Source organism: Chaetomium globosum, genomic scaffold, assembly GCF_000143365.1.
Source record: "Chaetomium globosum CBS 148.51 scaffold_4 genomic scaffold, whole genome shotgun sequence".
Classification (NCBI taxonomy): domain Eukaryota; kingdom Fungi; phylum Ascomycota; class Sordariomycetes; order Sordariales; family Chaetomiaceae; genus Chaetomium; species Chaetomium globosum.
The window spans coordinates 3,629,332-3,650,919 of NT_165979.1; the positions used below are offsets into that span (position 1 = coordinate 3,629,332).

General features: G+C 56.2%; 6 protein-coding genes across 6 annotated transcripts; 3 read left to right on the forward strand and 3 right to left on the reverse strand.

Annotated features, from left to right (window-relative positions):
* Nucleotides 1–980: 980 nt before the first annotated feature.
* CHGG_04896 (uncharacterized protein) lies at nt 981–2,413 on the reverse strand (the record flags this gene model as incomplete). Its single annotated transcript, XM_001224109.1, has 3 exons — nt 981–1,507; nt 1,566–1,913; nt 1,969–2,413. 3 exons carry the CDS (start codon nt 2,411–2,413, stop codon nt 981–983), a joined length of 1,320 nt encoding a protein of 439 aa, XP_001224110.1.
* Nucleotides 2,414–4,256: 1,843 nt separating this feature from the next.
* Nucleotides 4,257–6,551, reverse strand: CHGG_04897 (uncharacterized protein; the record flags this gene model as incomplete). The annotated part of the gene is made up of 1 exon (XM_001224110.1): nt 4,257–6,551. The coding sequence occupies one exon, from the start codon at nt 6,549–6,551 to the stop codon at nt 4,257–4,259; it is 2,295 nt and encodes a 764-aa protein (XP_001224111.1).
* A 1,373-nt stretch (nt 6,552–7,924) lies between these two features.
* Nucleotides 7,925–8,206, forward strand: CHGG_04898 (uncharacterized protein; the record flags this gene model as incomplete). The annotated part of the gene is made up of 2 exons (XM_001224111.1): nt 7,925–8,030; nt 8,118–8,206. 2 exons carry the CDS (start codon nt 7,925–7,927, stop codon nt 8,204–8,206), a joined length of 195 nt encoding a protein of 64 aa, XP_001224112.1.
* Nucleotides 8,207–12,509: 4,303 nt separating this feature from the next.
* CHGG_04899 (uncharacterized protein) lies at nt 12,510–12,938 on the reverse strand (the record flags this gene model as incomplete). Its single annotated transcript, XM_001224112.1, has 1 exon — nt 12,510–12,938. The coding sequence occupies one exon, from the start codon at nt 12,936–12,938 to the stop codon at nt 12,510–12,512; it is 429 nt and encodes a 142-aa protein (XP_001224113.1).
* Nucleotides 12,939–16,127: 3,189 nt separating this feature from the next.
* Nucleotides 16,128–19,566, forward strand: CHGG_04900 (uncharacterized protein; the record flags this gene model as incomplete). The annotated part of the gene is made up of 4 exons (XM_001224113.1): nt 16,128–16,133; nt 16,347–16,726; nt 16,795–18,751; nt 18,817–19,566. 4 exons carry the CDS (start codon nt 16,128–16,130, stop codon nt 19,564–19,566), a joined length of 3,093 nt encoding a protein of 1,030 aa, XP_001224114.1.
* A 268-nt stretch (nt 19,567–19,834) lies between these two features.
* On the forward strand, nt 19,835–21,508 carry CHGG_04901 (uncharacterized protein; the record flags this gene model as incomplete). The annotated part of the gene is made up of 6 exons (XM_001224114.1): nt 19,835–19,889; nt 20,025–20,032; nt 20,507–20,674; nt 20,809–20,896; nt 20,962–21,182; nt 21,260–21,508. 6 exons carry the CDS (start codon nt 19,835–19,837, stop codon nt 21,506–21,508), a joined length of 789 nt encoding a protein of 262 aa, XP_001224115.1.
* Nucleotides 21,509–21,588: the final 80 nt, after the last annotated feature.

The window sequence follows — 21,588 nt, forward strand, 5'->3', positions numbered from 1 at the left end:
TTCGAACGCCCAGGCACGCCCAAGCAAGACAGGTGGTTCCAGGTACCCTGCAATTGTGCCCCTGGTGGATCACAGCGAGGCACGCCAGGCAAGGGGCATTCTTGGCATGAAATGCCAAGAATGGGGGATTGCGCAAGGGGGTTCGCCGACAGCAGCAGCGGTGTTAAGTCAGAGGGCCCATGAAATCGACAAATCAAGTCCCCGTCAACTCGAACGAGTTTGAATGTTGAGTGTGGACCGGACGGAGGGTTGTGGTGATGTTGCTGCAACGAATCAAACAACATATATAATGCCCTATCCTAGTCCAGTACCGAGTCATGGACGCGCTCGCGAAACCACGTACATACACACCTATATCTACCCAAAATATGAAACCCAATATACCCAACATGCCATGCCGCTCACCATCCATCGCCATCTATAGGTAGTTACATGATACTCCCGTTCCCATCCGAACCCCATCCCAAACCCAATCACAGCATATACCTAAACCCCCTCTCCCTCTTTCCACGCCCTTCCACCTCTACCCCGCCACCAACCAGCGCCTCCTCCTCCTCCCCTTCCCCCTCCCTCCCATCACCATCACCAACCCCCTCCTCCCGATCCCACCGGCCGATTCACCCTCCCCAACCAAACCCTCAACCCCCACGCCAACACCGACGCCTATACCATAGCACCAGCACACACCGCCATGGGCCGCGTATAGTACGGCGCGTCCCCGTCCGGATACAGCCGCGTGCCCACCAGCGGGACACACTGGCCCACGACCATGCAGCAGCGCATTAACCCGGCGCCCATGGCGCGCGCGTCCCCGCGCTCGGTTGATGATGCTGCCACGTGACGATCAGCACGACGACGTTGATAAGAACCCCACCGCCGCCAGGGGTACACGGCCAGGTATGCGCAGCAGGCTGCCGGGCTCCGAGGCGCAGGAGGGGTGTGTTGGCGAGCGCCAGGAGCGGTGTACCCCGTGGCGGAGGCTAGGGCGTGGTGCGATGAGGAGAGGGGGCGCGGGAGTGCGTCGCGTCGGAGGCGTAGGCGGTGGTGAGGACGAGGAGGAAGGCGGTGAGGTAGGGCGGTGCGGAGAGGGCTTGGGCTTGGAGCGGTGTGTGGCCCATGGCGGTGAGGATGGTCGGGAGAAAGACGGGGAGCGAGGAGTAGGCCATGTTGGTGAGGATGAAAGATGAGTGCCGTGAGCCAGGCCGGCGGGGTCTGTGAGGACAGCGAGGGGTGTCGCGGGTGGCGGTTGAAGGGGGGTTGGTGGTGGGGGTTGTTTGGGGGGTGGAGGGTTGGAGGCGCAGGCGGGCGACTTTCTTTTCGCGTGCTGTGAGGTAGGGGGCTGTTTGTGGCGAGTCGGGGATGATGCGATAGGCGACGGCCGCGACGAGGACGGAGGGGAAGCCTTCGATGAGGAAAAGCAGGCGCCAGGGGGCGATGGGGCTGTACTCGGCGAGCCTGACGATCAGCCAGGCGAGAGAGGCGGCGAAGGAGGTTGCTAGAGGAGCGGCTGTGCGTATACTGTCAGTAGGTAGTGTGGTCGGCCGGGGGTGCTTGCGTAGACATACCCGATACGAACATCGCCGTCCTAAACGCCAGTTCGTCCCGCTTGAAAAAGAAGGACAAGTAGAACGGTACGCCCGTAAAGCCCGCCTCTCCAATACCCAGCAGAAACCGCAAGAAGATGAGCATGGGGTAGTTGACAGCCACGGCCTGCAGCGAGGCTATCACGCCCCATGACATGACCAGCGCCGCCACGTAGATGTGCGCCGGTATAATCCGCCAAAGGAGCGCCATCCACTCGAAGACGATGTAGGCGATGTAAAAGGCACCAAGCGCCCACTCGTACCAGCCCTCGCGGGGCGGCACAGACTGCAAATCGTCGTCCATGCCGGCGACACGGGCGTTGCCAATGTCTGTAATTTGTGAGCGTGGGATACCCGGTAAGGGAAGGGGAACGGGGGGACATACTCGAGCGGTCCAGGAAGCTTAGCATATACAGCAGAGCAACAAACACCACCAACTTCCGGTCAAACTTGCGCACGACAGCTTGCTCTTCCTCGGCGGTATACAGCTGCCGTCGCCGCCGAGGCCGCCGCGGGCGTTCATCCGACGACCTCGCTTCCTCCTCATCAGACCTCCCTTTCACCCTACCCCGAAGCCCGTCTTCCTCATCCTCATCGTCCTTCTCCTCCTCACCATCATCACCTTCTTCATCACCATCCTCATATTCGTCCTCCGACCCGGTATCAGGAGTCAGCCGCCTGCCCGGCCGTGACCCCGACCCCCCCGCTACCACCGCCCCCGAAGACGAGGACGAAGACGGTGAAGCCGGCCACCCAGCGCCGCCATCACCACGGCTGTGACCTTCCCCTCCCGCTGGCCCTTGCATCAATCTCGCCGAACTCGACGGCATGGTGTGCACGGATGATGAACCCTGATAACTATGATTCGTCACAGGCGGTCAGCGTTGATGATGCTACGGGTGGACCCGAGTGTCAATCAGGTAACTGAATCGAAACTCCAGGGGATCTAAGACATGGTGACGGATGATCCCGGCGGTGCTCTCGTTATCTCAGCCGTGGGCTTCAAAGGTTGAGGAAACCCTGAAGTTGGGCCAAATAATTGGAATTGAACCCTGAGTCGTAACTAAAGGTAACTACAGGACGGGAAATGACGATGAGTTCAGCCAGGGACACAGCCTCTCACAGTCCGGTTGCGCCATCAGCGCACTGTTCTGTTCCCTCCCGTCCTGTGATTGCACAACACGGGACCAGGGAACCCCGCGTTCTCTCTCAAGACACGAGGACCTCATGCAGGGCGCTAGTTAGTTTGAGTGGTCAGCATTCAACTGTGGGAGCCTCTTTCGTCTGAACTATCAAGGAAATGATCCAAGCAGGTGGATGTTTCAAAGTTTCAACATGACACAGGCATCATCAGCACATACCAAGCACAAACGAACAAGAGAGCACAATATCAGCGGACATGTCAGCTTCATCTATCTTGCCGGATCTGCTCGAACTTGAACAAAAATAAACACGCAGCGAGCCGCAATCATCAGGGCGCAGAATTCATGCACGACAGGCTCATCAACAGCACCTCCCTCCCAATCAACCCAACCACCCTCACCTCCTCAGAGCCCGCGTTCCCCTACAATCACCAACCACGCCCACAGATCCTCTGAAAGCCATTTTTTTTTGTTCGTATCCCCATCCATCCAACACCCTGCCACCCAACAACAACACACCAACTCCATCTGGCAAGGTCCACCTCCATCCACCCTCCCCTTACCAACTCCTCCCATCCCAAAACACACTCGCATCCCCCCTTCATTGCTCATCCCGGGTCCCGCACCACCGCATCACAAGACAATAGACAACAAATAATGGAAACAAAATAACAAAAGAAAATAAAAATAAAGGACAAATAAATTAAGTAAGGCCAGACACCGACCTGCCCTCACCCGCCAGTCAGAGACAAGACAAGACAGACAGACCAACCAACAACGCGGATCAACCCCAAAATGAGGTACCACCGCGCGCCGCACAGCCTGCCGCCCCGCATTCCCGAACCCAATCGAGTCCGAAACACGCATGACAGGCGAGGGAGGGAGAATCGAATCCGGCAATAACGTAAGGTAATGTGCAAGGTAAAAGGGTAAGTAAGGAAAAAACTGTTGTAAAACTAAATTCCTCTGACCGGGTTGCCGCCGCCGCCAGCCCTTGGCAGGTTTTCCGCCAATCCCGACTCCAAAAAAGCTGTATACAAAAAATGGGGGAACAGGGCCAGGACCTCGGTCCCGTCCGGTCAGGGTATCATCTCCAAGAAGTGTTTAAAAAGTTGGTTAAAACATGGTCCGCCAAGAAGTAGATAAACAAAAAGTAAAAAAAAAAGATTTTCGAGAGGTCGAGGTTCCGCCGAGCGTTTCGTCTGTCTATAGATAGGGTGGTTGGTGGTTGAGGGTCGGTGAGGCGCGTGAAGCAGGAAAAAAGAAACAACTCGGGGTGCGGCGGGTGCGTGGTGTATGTATGTAGTGCGATACGATACAGACAGACAAGGTCGCAACAGCCAGCCGAGGGGTATCGAAGCATAAAAACGGTTGTTTCCGCGTCATGTAGATGGCGAGATATGTCGAGGTTTTGGTTTGAAACGTGGTTCGAGAGATGACGCAGAAAAGGGTAAAAAGACATGGCCATGGCAAAATCGGAGTCAGGTTAGGTCATCATGAGGGGGGTGCTGGGTAGCACAGGAGGGACACATCAGTTCCAGCCGAGCGAGTTTCCGGCTGCGACGGGCGCCGAGATGAACTGCGTCCGCCCCGAATTGCCCATGCCGCTCCTGCCACTGCCCTGGCTGTCTCGCCCGCCCGCCGGCATCGCCCCGTAGCTGCTCGTGAAGTCGCGACTGAGCAGAGCGCCGCCCATAAGCGCGGGACTTCCGCGCCCGGCCTCGCTCATCTCGGACGGGTTGCTGATGGAGCTTGCGCGGCGATGCGACTGCTTCTTGCGCTTGTACCGCCGCGCCACGACAAACATGACCACACCGTACGCCGCAGCCACGGCGACCGCACCACTGACGATACCCGCCGTCGTGCCCCGCTGCGCACTGCTCTGGCCTTCCGAGTTGCCGTCGCCGCTGCCGCCAAAGGGGTCATTGCTGGAGCCGCCGCCACCGCCCGAGCTGCCGCCCGCAGACCCACCCGCGCCGCCGTCCGGCCCGTCGGGCAACTGACCAACCTCGATGGGAATCGCCGGGTTGATCTGCTGTGTGAGGTTATAGATAAGCTGATTGTCATTGTGGTACAGGGCCGCGTTCGGCAGCTTGATGTCGATAGACAGGGCTTCCACCATGCTCCTCGGGTACGATATGATGGCACACGTCGTGATGTAGCCCAGCGAGTTCTGCGTATCCATTGGTACCAGCCGCTTTACCTGGGCCTTGTTGATATCGAACCCGCCTGCGTCGGCCAGGGCTTGAGGAAGGTACTTGAAAATCTGAGCCGCAGCCCTGTCCTCCGCAACAACAAACGGATAGTTGTATCCCTCGCGGAATCCAATCTGGATGAGTTTCGTATCCTCGGGCTGCTTAGTCGGGCCAGTGTTCGGTGCAATTGCTGAGGGGAGACGACTCGGGATACCACTCGCGGTCGTCGGCACTAATCCGGAGGCTGTGGTCGAAATGGGGTCCACAAGGATTGTCGAGGGGATATACGGCTGCGTGGGCTCAAACGACGTGGTGATCAGCGGGATGCTCGTAACACCAGCTTCCGGCGGCTCGCTGGTGGTATCGGATGTCTTCGAAGGAGGAGGGGCGGTGGTAGTCGGCGGGAGCGACGTCTCCGTGGGGATTGTGCTATTGCCGGTCGGAACCGAACTGTTGCCGGGCAAAGAGGTGGGCCCGCTGCTCTCTGGCGGCGGCAGAGTGAAACTTGTTGTTGCGTTGGTGCCAGTCCCCGGGATGCTAATCGAAGTGCTACCGGGAGGGGCTGGTGTGGTCGTGCTTTCAGTAGCCGAGATGGTCGAGTTTGTCACCGGAGGCAGACCCGGGTCGCTGATGGTTGTCGATTCCGACACGGGCGGCTCGGTCACCGTCGCCGGCGCACTTGTTGTAATACCCGTGCCGGGTCCGGTAATACCGTCCGTGGGGCCCAAAACCGAGGTGGAAGTGGCTGTGGCATTTGGCGACGGTTCGAAAACGCTGGAAATGACCGAGTCGATGTCACTGAGAAGAGAGCTGAGCGGGTTGCCAGGTTCAGAGCTGCTTGAGCTAGGCGTCACGATGCCAGTTGGCGCAATCAGAATTCCGGATGTGCTTATCGTCGGGACCGGGAGCTCCTCAGACGTCGTTGTTTCCTCCGGGCCTGGGGTGCTAGTCGATGTGGGTTCGTCATCAACAATGCTGCTCGTGTTGTTGCCGAGGACCGGCGGCAGAACGGTTGAGGAAGGCCGTTCGGGCTCGCTGGTCGAGGTTTCGCTCGATGAGCTGTCGTCGGGTGAGCTGGTGCTACCAGGCGCTGTCTCGGTAGAAGAAGGCGTCTCAGACGAGCTCTCAGTAGAGGAAAACGTCTCAGACGAGCTCTCAGTAGAGGAAGGCGTCTCAGACGAGCTGTCACTCGTTGAGCTGCTGCGAGCCGAGCTCCTGGTCGACGAGGAAACACTGGACGAGCCGTCCGTGGCAGAGCTACTATCCGATGGCTCGCTAGTGCTGCTGTCGGATGAGCTTTCACTCGAGGAGACACTGCTGGATGCGCTCTTAGTGGTGGAGGTGGAGTCCGAAGTGGGAGTTGGGAAAGGTGGCGAGACAATAACTGTGACGGGAACAACAATGGTTGTCACCCTCGAGTCGCTGGACGAGTCCGATTCCGAGTTGGACTGCCTTTTGGTCGTGTCTAGCGAGGTAGATGGCTTGAAGCTCTCGTGCGATGTCGTTGTCGCGTTGGTGAGTTGCCGCTTGACATGGCGGGGGAAATAGTACTTCGGCTTCGCCCCCTCCTGACTAGCTACCACCGACGAGACCGCCACCAAGGCGGCGGCCAATACTGAAGATGTTTTCATTCTACCTCTCTATGGCGTCTCGGTCATGCGCTCCAAAGTCTCGTGAGTAGGTTGGGAAGCGAGGCACCTCGCGAAAGGAGTGGAAGGTTCTGCCGACGCAGAAGATGTCAAGTCAGTATCACCAACGGTGTCGATGGCAGTGATGTGGCACTCACTTGTCAGGGGTATCGTAATGAGTGTACTTGACAAAGATAGTGAACGAGTGTGGTTCTATATCGGCCAGAGGGTCAGTCAACATTATTCCTAGCGTGATGCCAGAGGTCGGGGAGCATCGACGATCCGCAAGATCAACCAGAACACAACAGGAGCTTCGCCGAACGCCATAGGCACAGGCTGGCACGGGTCTCGCCCTGCTCGTTGCACCGGGAGTCCATGCGCCCCGAAGCGGGCCCCCAATGCCTCCCCGAGTCCCTCCCTGTACACCGTCCTCCTCCCAGAGTTGGACTCACAATTGGCGATTCGAGGGAACCCGATATGAGCCCTCTAAATAAATCAAAAACGACGGGTTGCGTATAAAAGAGCGACTTGACGAAAAATCGTCAAAACTTGGTGTTTATTTTTCGGTATTAACGGTGCTTCACCTGCGTGGTATCGAGAGCTCGCGTTCACGGGTCATGACAAGGCGGGCATCGGGGCGGGAATCTCGGTCGGTCTTCCGGGAGGGTCCTTTTTCCAGGGCGCAAAAAGGTCGGATGACGGCGGGAATGCGCTGGTCGGTCGTCGAGTCGCGAGACTGGTCTAAAGGGGCGACGTCGTCGAGGGGAGATCACCGGAGGTGGGAAGTGGGATGTCGAGTGAAGCAGAAAAGAAAGGGAAGGATTGGCTTGAGAGAACGGAACGGGACGCAACCAGAGAAAGAACACCCCAAAGCGAAGCGGAAGAAACAACAAGGGGCTGGAGAGGGGGATTGCAGGAACGGAAGGGCTTTGGGGCGGAGTGCTGCAAGGGTGCGAGACCCAGAATGCAGAGCGAGCAATGAGGGTAGCAACGGGGAAGATTACACCAGCCAGGGCACAGGGCACTGAGCGCTGAGCGGCTGGTTGGGTCTGGGGGCGGGTGGGGATCGCTAGGGTTCCAGGTACCGGCGGGTTGACATCGCACGGGTGGGTACCTTAAAGCTAACGAGCTGAAACGGAGCCTGGCTCGGCAGCAACGGCGACAATGACCAGGCCTAACTGGAGTTCTCGCCGCAAAAAACTGAATACGAGCAGGCCCAAGAAACATGACGTTCTGAGCTAATTGTTGAGATTGCCCGGCAATATTCGTACCTTCACGTTATCCATTATAAGATCATGCCAACGCAAAATAATCACGGAGCGCTGAGATAGGGACGGCGCTTCTCGGATGTTGGCGACGGGGAAGTGGGAGACGCGATGAACTGGATGAAATGGGACGCAGCAAGGGCTTGCGGGCTGCCAGGCACCATCCCGCCATCCGAAAGTCCGTTGGTGGTGTCCAAAGGGGCAGCTGCTGGGCAAGGTGGCGGCGCGTGGCCCGGACCTGAAAATGGAGCGACAGAAGTATTAAGTACTTTTGACGAAACGGTTTTGCTGTGTTTGTCCCTAGCATTGACCAAGAAAATGAGGTATTGCAACCTTTCAATATCTGGGAATGGCATGCAAGAGCAACCCCACCTGCACCGTGCCAAGAATTAAAGCCCATGTGGTTGGTTCGCGCTGAAGGAGCACCCCACTCGTGGTGATATTGCTCAGTTACGCCATGCGCAAGATCCCTGCATCACGGCAAAAAGATCAATCTCAAAGCCTGCAGACGCGCGCAATCGCTTTGCAAAGGCCGCCTTCGTTCGGTGCCGGCAAGCATTGAAATGTCATGATGAATTTGATGAATTCTGCAAGACCATGGTAAAAACACGTGCTGGCTCCCTTCCAATTTTCTCGCAGGGCAGAACCCGCTGATCCCCATTTATGAGCCAATGCAACACCGACGGTGGACTGCCGTGTTCCTGGCTCCCATCCCGAACCGCCAAGAAACACCGAGCGACAAACCATCCGAGTTGCATTCCCCGACGGGCCACGCGCAAGCTGCAGCGGTTTGTTGTGCAGCAGCGCCGATATGGCGACAACCTCACCGTTCCAGCTTCCACTAGTTCATTGTCAATCACCTCTTGGTTCGCAACAAACGCTCACTGAGCTGTTATCGCGCCTCCTGGGCACGGACAGCTGCTGCTGATGGTGGGCGGCGGCAGCGACAATGTCACCTCCCCATCGCCCAATCCGGACTGGGCCCGGGGTGCGCGAATGGAGTTCCGATTTGAGGAACGCGTGGTTCAGAAGGGGGATGGAGGGCGTCAAACATCTGGGACGGTGGTTCCGTTGGCCAACCGAAATGCGGTTAATCAACCGGTATTGAATATTGTACAAACTATAGTCCACGGCCGCATATGCGATCCAGTTATTAGTCGCTGGGTCAAGCAATATGGTTGCTTCCACCGGCAAAGACAACCGAGACGACAAGAGATTCCTCGTTTCGAAACGGCGTGGACCGACGAAACGGAGTGGTGGCTTTCTCCCTTCTCTGGGTGTTTCTGCAGGCTCAATTTCCCCAGGCCAGCCCAAACACGTGCAGCCGGTGTTCCCTTGTCGAACACCACGACACACATACCGAAAGGAGAATTGGCGGCGCAGCGTTCAAGCGTGCTGACATGCCCCCGGTTTAGGGCACAATTAGCAATGGGACTCAGAGCTCAGTTCCACATTACAAGCCGCCGCTCACCTGGAGCTGTTGCCTTGAAGAGCCTGGAATCTTGATTCCAACAATGAATCTACAATGGCACGAGCCAGTCGTGTCTCCCTCACAAACAACGGCTGTGCCGCTGAGGCTCTGATGCGGCGCTCACAGCAGCGGATTGTTCCTGCTTCCGCAGCTCAGCCTCCGCCAACATTAGCAGCACACATCGCTCATCGCTCATCGCCCATCGCCCATCGACGATCTCTGGGTGTCGTCATTCATGATTTGCGGGATCGTCGGGTCAAATAAAGTTCAACCACCCCACCAGTCAGGTCTCACCTTACCAGCCTTACAAGACAAGGAATAAACTGGCTAGTTAGTCTGCCAGTAAACCAGGGGCAGCACGGTGCTGCGAAAACGATTCATCACCTACCACCGAGAACCAAGTTCTAGAATCGCGACCCCAAATACCCGCCACAAGGCTGCATCTGACAGGATCTCAGGTCCCATTCAGGAACCAGGTCCGGCGCGAGGAACAGTCACCCGTGCCCCTCCCGCCGATTCCAAAATGCCGGTTCCTTCCACTGCCTTCCTCAATCGTCCTCCGCTTCCAGTCAGACCATGCGCGTGGGATGGGTGCGTAGGCTGAGCGCGCATGCGAGGGAAGAAGGATGGTTGGTCGCCGCAAACTAACGAGTAACTAGAGTCTGAGTTTTGTCACCAACTGACTTGGACAAACCCGCTAGCTCTCTGCGCCGCGAGGCACGAGTTCAACTCTCCGCCCTCAGGTTGTGCCAACAGTCAGTCATGAGACAGATCATCCGTTCTTCGAGAAAAGGCAGAGAGAGAAGACCGGTTTTATTTAGCAATTACGGATCTGGACCTCGCACACTTTCAGCTTTCACCCGTGGGGTAGCAACCCGCCGTGCGATAAAGCGCAGCTGCAGGAACCATCACCAACAGGACAGGTCGTGACCTCTCCCCGGCTCGACCGGCTCGGCCGGGAGCCATTTACGCAAGTTAGCTACAGTCAACTACGAGTAGTGAGAGAATATCCAAGATGAGTGATTGCCGATATTGAAGATGCAAGTCAACTGCATTTCCAATCTTGGATATATCTCACCACCTCCAACCAACCAAATTGACAACAAACACTGCTCTCTAATCTCAAATCATCCCCTAACCAACAAACAAACCCAATCTAATCTCCATCCACCTCCAAGAAAGTAACAGCCCAACGGCGCCCCGTGCACTACAACCCCTAGACGGAACACGAAGCACGGCACAGACGGCACCCACCCACCAAACCCGCCCCCAACACCCACCCCATTCAGCCTCCCCGTCAACCCGCCCACCTCTGTCAGCTCTCACCTGTAACCTGTCACCCGTCAACCTGTAACTCCAACGCCCTTCCATGTCCCCCACCCCACACTCACGAGAAGCCAAAGACGGATGTTTCAGCTTTGATCGCTTGCGCCCCTCGTTTTCTGATATCTGGTTAGTGTCTTTCCAAGGACGGGTACCGATTACCTGGCATCGACGCTTTGAGGGGGACTGCTGCTTTATTGTCGATTCGTATATATACCGTGCTCAATCTAGCTGCGGGGCTCGGCGTGGTGGGGTCGACGAAGCGGGTTCCGACTTCCCCTACCGTTGTTTTGCGGCCGTGTTTCGTTTCAACCCAACGCGGTTGCTTAGTTGCTAATCATCATCATCACGCGCATGATAAGACTCTCGAGTTATGATATGGCGACGAATGTGATATGTGGTTATAGGGACTATCGGTTTCTACATACTGTGTAGTCAAGATGTGACAGGCCACCTGCAAGGGGCCGCGGGCCTAGTCTGGCCGGCCTCAAATGGTGGCCCCCTCGGCACGAAACGAAAGGTCTCTTGAGGGTGCGGGCTGGGGAGGGGAGGGTGAGGGGGGAGGCGGCCTGGACGGTTTGATCTTCGGAATGCCTGCCTCCCACGTTTTCGTCCGTTTGTTTTCTTTGTCTTGTTGCCTGCCGAGCGTCTAGTGTAGGGCTCTGCTGCTATTCTCGGCTTCTTTGCTCGGCGGCGGCGGCGGCGACGGCGGCGACGGCGGCTTTTGTTTAAACTTAGCTAATGGGAAACGTTCAACGTGTCGTGTACATCCGCGTCCTCACTCATCTTTCAGTCACGGCCGCCATGGGGTGGGAGATATTGGCAGATGTCTTAGCGGCAGAGCCGTGGTGTGAATCAGCACCGACCCAAGCCCGGCGCCTACCTCGGCTTCCGGGATCGACCGGCCGGGTCTCGGACCTGAAAGCGGCAACGACCGCTGCTCGAGCGTCCGCGCTGTGGGGGTTTCTGCATCGGTCTCGGCCCCGGAACCTCTGGGTTGCTTTTTTCAGGCATTGGCAGGACTCATCACAAGCCGTCGATCCCATCCGAAGAACTGCAGGCCAGCGATCCTGTCAGTTGCCTCTTTTGAACCCCCACTAAGCAGGCCCTCAGGGTTGAACAACCAACGATTCGTGAGCCGGAAGCGAGCGAGCGGTTCAAGTGTGAGCTGGCTGCTGTTATCCATGGAATTTGAATATTTCTTGATCCTCCGGCGGGTTCTCCGCTAGTTTCAGATCGGCCGAAAGTCATCGGGCAGCTCTTGGGCACTACTGTGACGGCAGATGCATGTGCGTGCCTCCCGCATCCACTTTCCCAGGACACGCTAGGATGGGGTCAGGAAGTTGGGTTTTCCTCGTGCAATCCGTGGAGATTTTGTCCAACTCAAGACCAACTACGGCAGCCCGATCCGCCCCGGCCATCGGCATCGATCAACCCGGCAGGATCTTGGTCTCCGCAGCGGCCTGCCGGTTCCGTGAGACGCAAGATTTGCCCATTTGGGTCTCTCCACGTGTCTCCCGGTCACATCTTACACACGATCTCGATGCCGCAAGCGCCCGAGACGATGTGCCGGTTTTCTGCTGCTTACCGCTCCTTATTTCCCAACCGGCCTTGCGCAGGCAAGGATTTTTCTTTACACTAACCTCGGCCTTGATCGACGAGAAGTCCGAAGATCAGATCAAAGCAACTGTGAAACAGGCAGAAGTCACGGGCAGGTGAGTGGCAGGTGAGGATGTTGTCCGACTCGCTGGCCCGGCGATCAGAAACCCCAAGACAAGCGTTTGCGGACTTGATAATGGGTGGTGGAGTATCGTTTCTGCAAACAAGGGAACATGAGCAGATGCTCGGGCAGAAAAAGGCGCAATGCCAGGCTCTTCTGCCCTACACGGGCAATCCGAAATGCTAGGACAGTGAGATGTTTGGTTCAACGTGCCGTCTTGTGCCAGCTCGAGACCAGTCATGGTCGAGATATCCGGGGTGAGATTCGGCATTCCTTGCACGTAGGGTAAGACACTGCAAATAATCGGTTGTGCAGATCGAGACATTGTATGCCATCGCCCGCACTGAACCCTTGGCCTGCGGCCGGGACTGGGCTTTCTCCAGCGAAGGGTGGGACAACAGATGGCGTTGGTCTGTCATGTCTCTGGTCTCGTGTTCAGCGTCCACGGCAGATATCTCGTCCGCTTCTTGGTCGCCCGCCCGCGCTCCTCGGCTCGGCTCCTCGATCGGGTAGACTGGTCGCCGGGAGCCAGGAACACTAGCGGGGAGCGACCAAGCTGGTGGGACCGCGCGGCTTCTAGCAGTGTTAGGAACACGGGTAGAAAATGGCATCTTCGAATGATAGGAACGCGTCCCCGGAGGGTTCAGCCAACGACCAGAAGCCAGTCAGTCCTAGAACCAGGGGATGCAGATCTGGTAAGGCGGGAAACAGGCTGGTCTTGGGGGCTGCGAGCGACGAACGGACTCCCTTGTGCATGCATGACGGTTCGTTGGCCCCCTACGCATATACATGATAGGAGTATGGGATGGCCAAGCCGATACGGCAACCCGCTCTTGGGTCGCGCGCCACCTGGCCTGCGCCCAACCTTCCCGTTGCCTCGTCGTCTGACCAGCGCCAGATGCGGCCCGTCTTCGCTGCCATACTGCTGGTTAGCAGTTCGGTGTTTGCCCCCTCCGCGTACGACATTAGGGCGGATAGAGTGCGTCGAGATAGATGGGGGATCTCACACGCATACGCTAACACGGATCGGAGTTGTCGAATGCTAGATACGGCCCGCACCCGAGCCGGGAAGGTACTTCGGACTCGGGCACATCTCCGACGACGGGCCAACAGTGAATCAAGGGGGGTTCACCGATTGTGTGAGAACGAGACTTCATTCCGGGCCCGCAATGCGTCGAGACGGGCCCCAGGGACCAAGGACGGTATGTGATGGGAGCACAGGGCGGGGCGGGTTGATGAAATGCCAAAAGCAAAGAATGGAACGGGGCCAGCAACGGCTCGGCGGCCTGGTCGGAGGATGGGATGGAACTCTGCCTGTTGAACCATGTCTCTCTCATCCTCGTCATCGTGGATGGGCAGCCTGCGATGGCCTATCTGCGGCCGGATCATGGATTATGGGCGCAGAGGCTAACGCATGCAACCTTTTCGGCACACAGCTTCGATCCACGGCAGGTCATTGGTGGTGGGAACGGTGATCGTGTTGGCAAGCTGCAAGATGCACTGGTCGATTCGCGCATGAGAGGGGGAGCGAGGGGGGTGAGAGAGGTGCGAGAGTGGCTCAAAAATGGGTGAAAATGTGTGAAGAATGGAGGGAAGGAGGCAGGGGCCCTGAAATCGAATGAACCTAACCCCACGGGAAACCCCGCGCTAAGATCTCTCTCTGCGGAACCACGCAGCCAACCGGGACCGGCGCTCTTGTTCGTGCAGACAGTCGCCGACCACGACCAGACCAAACCCATGGCTCCCTCCGTCTACACCAATCCTCCTTCACGGAACCAACCCAAGTGCTACTAAGGTACCCGGCCTGCATCAGCACCCCAGACTAAAATTTGCAGGCGGTATTAGCTCCGGAGCGGGCCACCACTGACCGGTCATGGCCTGGCGATCTGCATAGGCAAAGCATTTTGCCTTGTCCCGCCCAGAAGTTGTTTGTCTCGAGTACACTTGGTCGTGTGAGCCGCGTGACCCGAGGACAAGTACAAGTACATTTTTCCCAACATGACGACGGCTCGGTGGAATCACGCCCGGGGAAACTTGAAGAATTTCCTTGTGCAAAAGCACCGGAAACTACCAGGTGCCCTGGCTACCTAGGTAGGTACTGGCTACGGAGGAATAAATACGGCCGCTTGACACCCGTCTCTCCCAGTCCTTCCAAGTATAAATGTCCCCTCGTGCCATGCCAGCTTGCCTTTCCTCACGAGCTAGAACAACAGTATCTATCTACCTTACCTGAGGTAGCCAACACCCATCGGCCCCTTCCATAGCAGACCTTTCACTTACTTCCGTCAGCATCCACCCATTTCTCTTCTCTTCACAGTTCTCGTCTTATTTTTTCCACACCCGGCTCAAAGGGGCAAGAGGGCCTATCTCATAAAACCCGGCTACCGTCAGCACCTCCGTCTCCCACCACTGTTACTCGGGCTCAATGGGCGTAACACGAACAACTCACGTCGCGGGCAACGGCCCACAGCCCACCAAGGGCCAGACAGTCACGATTGAGTACACTGGCTGGCTCAAGGACACAAGTCAACCAAGCAACAAAGGAAAAGAGCGAGTGACCATCCCCAACCGTGTGCCTGAATTTTCTGCTAATACCCAGCTTTCGTAGATTTGACTCATCTGTTGGCGGGCCAGACTTCGTGACAAAGATTGGAATCGGGAGGCTTATCACGGGTAGGACAAACTCACTTTCAGACAGGAAACCGGCTGACACCGCACGCTAGGATGGGACGAGGCTGTTTTGGACATTCGGGTCGGCGAGCAGGCAACCCTCGACATTACTAGGTAAGCTGCTCAACCCGTTGACAATCGAGTCTACCACACGAAAGAAGGCTTGGCTAACATTATTGTCGATAGTGACTATGGCTATGGGGAGAAGTAAGTACAACCACTAACATGGAACTCCAACACTGGTGGTCCGAAATTCTCGGAACTAACCGCATCTCAGGGGCTTCCATGGTCATATTCCGCCGAATGCTGATCTAATCTTGTAAGTGAGGTGGCCTCTGGGTTGACTTCCTCGAAATTTGACCTGACATGTTTCGATAGTGACGTGCATCTCAAAGCGGTCGAATGATCTCTGTTCCTGTTTCCGGTTTTCGATGAAAAGACGGGAATTCTGCACACATGGCTGGGCGTTTCTCGGGAAAACTTATTTCCTTCATGTCTTATGTTTTTCCATTTCTAGCAAGAGGGTCTGATACACGCGCAAGCTTATTCCCATTTGAACCTTTGGCAGAACAATAGAACAAAAGAAGAAGGAGGGAGGCAGGCGTATATTAGGATTAGAACTGGCACTTACTCATTAACACGGAGCGCGTGCCCAAACTTAACTCGGGGAGGGAGGGCCTATTGTCAACAACTAGGTGCCATCGAAGGATTAGAAAAGCAAGATATGTAGAAACATGAATTGCAGGGCCTTGATTTAGTTCACAAGATTCCAAGCAGGCGCTTTGAAAGGCAAGAGGCAACTTGCTTATTAAAGGGCAACGAAGGGATATTTCTAATCATGATTAATTAAATTACCGCATCTAGTTAGCCACTGTCTATATATATCTATTGTAGTGTATTACCCCACTCTGCCGTCACTTCCAGGCCACCTGAGGCGGGGCTGAGTTGACTGCCTTGCACCACGCATCCAACACCCTTCTCGCGCCTTCCACCACACCATACATAGCAACCACGATCACCAGAAGCCAAACCTCTCCGTTCCCATCTACACCATAAATCGAAACAACCTCGCCAAACTGGGGAAGCGCAAGGTATCCGACGGGGATTTGTCCATTTCCCTCAAACGAACCATGACTGTGAGTTGCACTCTACACTTTCCCGGTCAAACAGACCCTCGATCTTCAAACCTAGGGCTGCGTCACGGAGTACACGTCTTAGGCCGGGACCTCAGCTTTTAGTATCTACTGGGGCAACTATACCGTAGCGGGCAACTTTAGTGTGACGCATCTTCCAGGGCATTTGGGAAATCATCACTGTGACCGGCAAACGCTCTAACGATGGGTTCGCAGGACAAGAAGAAGCCGGGTGAGGTCGACCTCGTCACCAGGATGCAGGTGGACGAGTCGGTCGTGGGGTCAAACGACATCGACGAATCGCTCTACAGCCGGCAGCTCTATGTGCTTGGCCACGAGGCCATGAAGCGCATGAGTGCTTCGAATGTGCTCATCGTTGGTCTTAAGGGCCTCGGTGTCGAGATCGCCAAGAACATCGCCCTTGCGGGTGTCAAAAGCCTCACCCTCCATGACCCGGCGCCGGTTGCCATTGCGGATCTCTCCTCTCAGTTCTTCCTCCGCGCCGAGGATGTCGGCAAACCCCGCGATCAGACCACCGCTCCCCGAGTTGCTGAGCTCAACGCGTACACGCCCGTGCGCGTCCACGAGTCTGCGAGGTACGTAACATGCGGTCCTGCCAATACCGGACGAAGTGTAGTATGTGCTAACTGACGACCCTGCGCAGCCTCGGCGAGAACCTCTCACAGTTCGACCAATATCAAGTCGTCGTCCTCACAAACACACCTCAACACATCCAACAGACTGTCGGCGACTACTGTCACGAGAAGGGCATCTACTTCATTGTAGCCGACACCTTTGGTCTCTTCGGCTCGGTGTTCTGCGACTTTGGCAAGAACTTCACCATTATCGACGCGACCGGCGAGAACCCACTGAACGGCATTGTCGCTGGCATCGACGAGACGGGTCTCGTCTCCGCCCTAGACGAGACTCGCCACGGGCTCGAGGATGGAGACTACGTGACATTTTCTGAGGTGGAAGGCATGGAAGGCTTGAATGGCTGCGAACCGCGGAAGGTTACAGTCAGGGGGCCCTACACATTCTCCATCGGCGACGTATCCGGCCTCGGCCACTACAAGCGGGGTGGGTTGTACCAGCAAGTCAAGATGCCCAAGTTTATCGACTTCAAGGGAATCAGCGCCGCCTTGAAGGATCCCGAATTCGTCATCTCCGATTTTGCCAAATTCGACCGGCCTCAACAACTCCACATTGGTATCCAGATGCTGCACGCTTTTGCACGGACCCACGGCCGTCTCCCCCGACCAATGAACGAGGAAGATGCGCTCGAAATCGTCAATTCCGCCAAAGAGTTTGCCCAGACCGAAGGCATCGAGGTGGAGTTTGACGAGAAGCTGCTGAAGGAGCTTAGCTACCAGGCAACGGGTGATCTCAGCCCGATGGCCGCATTCTTTGGCGGCCTCACTGCGCAGGAGGCGCTAAAGGCTGTGTCGGGGAAGTTCCACCCGGTGAAGCAGTTCATGTATGTCGACTCTTTGGAGTCTCTGCCCACAGGGGTCACCCGTTCCGAGGAGTCGTGCAAGCCGACCGGCTCCCGCTACGATGGTCAGATCGCAGTGTTTGGGCGTGAGTTCCAGGAGAAGATTGCAAACATTAAGCAGTTCCTGGTTGGCGCCGGAGCGATCGGCTGTGAGATGCTCAAAAACTGGGCGATGATCGGCCTCGGGACTGGGCCCAACGGCCAAATCACGGTGACCGATATGGACTCAATCGAGAAGAGCAACCTGAACCGGCAATTCCTGTTCCGAACTAAAGACGTGGGCAAGATGAAGAGCGAGTGCGCTGCGAAGGCGGCACAGGCGATGAACCCTGACCTGGAGGGCCGCATTGTCACTCTGAAGGAGCGTGTCGGTCCCGATACGGAGGGTATTTTCAACGAGGAGTTTTGGCATAGCCTGGATGGCGTGACCAACGCTCTGGATAACGTGGAGGCGAGAACATATATCGACAGGCGATGCGTGTTCTTCCACAAGCCCCTGCTAGAAAGCGGTACTCTAGGGACCAAGGGCAACACTCAAGTCGTCCTCCCACTGCTGACTGAGTCGTACTCGTCGTCCCAGGACCCGCCGGAGCAGTCATTCCCCATGTGCACACTTCGCAGCTTCCCCAACAGGATCGAGCACACCATCGCTTGGTCGCGAGAGCTGTTTGATAGCTCATTCGTGGTGCCGGCTGAGACGGCGAACCTCTACCTCACCCAACCCAACTACCTGGAGACGACGGCAGCACTTGGCGGCAACCAGAAGGGCACTTTGCAAATGCTGTTGGACTTTTTGAAAAACGAGCGCGCTCTCACGTTCGAGGACTGCGTTCAGTGGGCCCGCATGCTGTTTGAGAAGCAGTACAACAATGCGATCCAACAACTCCTATACAACTTCCCCAAGGACTCGGTCTCGTCGACCGGGACCCCGTTCTGGTCGGGCCCCAAGCGTGCGCCAGACCCGCTCAAGTTTGACCCTGAGAACAAGACGCACTTCTCATTTGTTGAAGCGGCGACCAACCTGCACGCTTTCAACTACAACATCAACGTCAAGGGAAAGACCAGGCAGGACTACCTCCAAGCTTTGGATGCGATGATTGTTCCGGACTTCTCGCCAGACTCCAACGTTAAGATCCAGGCCGATGATAAGGAAGCTGTAAGTGATAGCTCGATTTTCTAATCAAAATGAAGGCCGTGGCTAACATAAACCAGGACCCGAACGCTGGTGCTTTTGACGACGAGGCTGAGCTGCAAAAGCTCGTGGATGCGTTGCCGGAGCCGAAGACGCTCGCCGGTTTCCAACTGACGCCGGTGGAGTTTGAGAAGGACGACGACACGAACTATCACATTGACTTCATCACAGCCGCCAGCAACCTGCGGGCCGAGAATTACAAGATTGAGCAGGCGGATCGCCACAAGACCAAGTTCATCGCGGGCAAGATCATCCCGGCGATTGCGACGACCACAGCGCTGGTCACGGGCTTGGTGGTTCTGGAGCTGTACAAGATCATTGACGGCAAGACGGACATTGAGCAGTACAAGAACGGTTTCATCAACCTGGCGCTGCCGTTCTTTGGCTTCAGCGAGCCGATTGCCAGCCCTAAAGTGGAGTATAAGGGCCCCAACGGCAAGGTGACGCTGGACAAGATCTGGGACCGGTTCGAGGTTGACAACATCACGCTCCAGGAGCTGCTCGATGATTTTGAGAAGCGCGGCCTCACGGTCGCCATGTTGAGCTCTGGTGTCAGCCTGCTGTTTGCTGCCTTCTTTCCACCGGCCAAGCAGAAGGACAAGTTTGGCATGAAGTTGAGCGAGTTGGTTGAGTCGGTTACGAAGAAGCCGATCCCCGCGCATCAGAAGGAGCTCATCTTTGAGGTGGTCACAGAGGATGTCGACGGCGAGGATGTCGAGGTGCCGTACATCAAGGCCAGGATTCGGTAGATGGAAATAAGAGGTGGAGTGTGTGATGGGATGGGATGGGTAGGACTGTAGATTGTGACGAGTGCGAAGACTTACACGGCTAGTACTGGAAGAAAATAGACCTCGCGTTTGTTATGTACGGCCTTCCGTGGCTTACTCACTTTTATGTGTGGGCGTTGGCCAGACCAACCCTAACGGCAGCGGCCATAGGTGTGACTGGTTGAGTGGCATATCCATTCCATGGTGTTAGATTAGCTGCAGTGCGATATCTCAACCCTTACTCATCACCATGCACCACTGGTGGAGAGCTCTGGAGTCGAGATGTTGGGATTACGTCACTATTTGTCAGTTTTCTCGACGGGAAGCTAACTGCTGTGGGTATGCGAAGGCCTTAAAAGAGAACTCAGACTGACGAAATACAGTGGGGATTACCAATGTTCGTCTGATGTGTCGGTCCTGAATAATGCAAATCTAAGCAGCTGTTGTTGTAAGTTTGTACCATGTAGGGGTATCATTACCACTTACTTATACATGGCCTTTAAAGCAGGCAGACCGAATGCAGTAACTCCAGCAAACTTGTAATAACCAACCCCTCTCTCCTCGTCCATATGAACTTAAGAAGTGCTCGCCCACTTGTCGAGTCCTTCTCGCCACTTTTTGGAAAGCCATCATCGCTTTTCGTTTCAGCAGTTTACCACCAGTCTCGAAACTTTGCATCATCACGAGCCACCAAATCCATACCCGGGCTGACATCTCGTTATTCATTCACAAAACAAACACCAGGGCTCACCCACATCGCAACCATGGCAAGCCCACCTCCCAACCTCACACCCCATCCATCCGATCCCTCAGATCCGACGGAATACACATGCACACACTTGCCATCCAGTCCAATTTAATTCAATCCAATCCCTCCCTACCAAACTAACCCCCCTAACTAACCCCACCCCCCTTTCTCCAGGCGACCAAGGACACCCCCTCCGCTACGACAGCCGGCAAAATCACCGACTGGGTCCTTCCCGGCGACAAGTCGGGCGAATTCAAGCGCCAGCAGAGCTCGTTCCGCAACTGGATCTCGAGCGAGCCTGGCGCCCAGTTCCCGCCGGAGAAGGGCAGGTATCACTTGTATGTGAGCTATGCTTGTCCGTGGGTGTGTACTCCTTTTTCTTTTCTTTTTTTTTTTTTTTTTTTTTTTTTGTGTGTGTTTTTGGGATGAAAGAGTGGAAGGGTGTCGGGGGCTGATGTACGGGATGGCGCTGCTAGGCCAACCGCACGCTCATTGCGCGCAAGCTCAAGGGGCTGGAGGATGTCATTTCGTTTTCGGCGGTGCATTGGCATATGGGATCTAAGGGTAAGCCCCCCTCCTCCCTATTACCCATTGTCTGTGATGGACATTCCACCAACGATTGGACTTAGGCTGGCGCTTCCCAACCGCCGAGGACACCGACGCGGCCGGGGAGAACGTCATCCCCGACCCTATCCCCGGCCACGAGAGCTTCACCCACCTGCGCGACCTCTACTTTTCGGTGAATCCCTCGTATGAGGGCCGCTTTACCGTGCCCGTGCTGTACGACATCAAGACGCAGACTATCGTCAACAACGAGAGCAGCGAGATCTTGCGTATGCTGGGCACCGAGGTTAGTCACATTAACCACCATTGGTTCCCCCCGCTCTCCTAAGAACGGCTGAATATTGATAGAGCCCGTGGGAATAGTTCAACAGCCTCATCGACGAAAAGTACCGCCAGATCGAGTTCTACCCGGAGGCTCTCCGCGCGCAGATCGACGAGGCCCACGAGTGGCAGTACGACAAGATCAACAACGGCGTGTACAAGTCGGGCTTCGCCACCACCCAGGAGGCGTACGAGCGCAACGTAATTGCCCTGTTCGAGGCGCTGGACCGCGCCGAGGAGCACCTGAAGAAGACCGCGGCCGAGGGCCCTACTGGTTCGGCCAGACCCTGACTGAGTCGATATCCGGCTGTGAGTGCACCCTTGGCTTAACCCCGTAACCAACAGTCAGTGCTGATGCAGCTTTCCTTTGA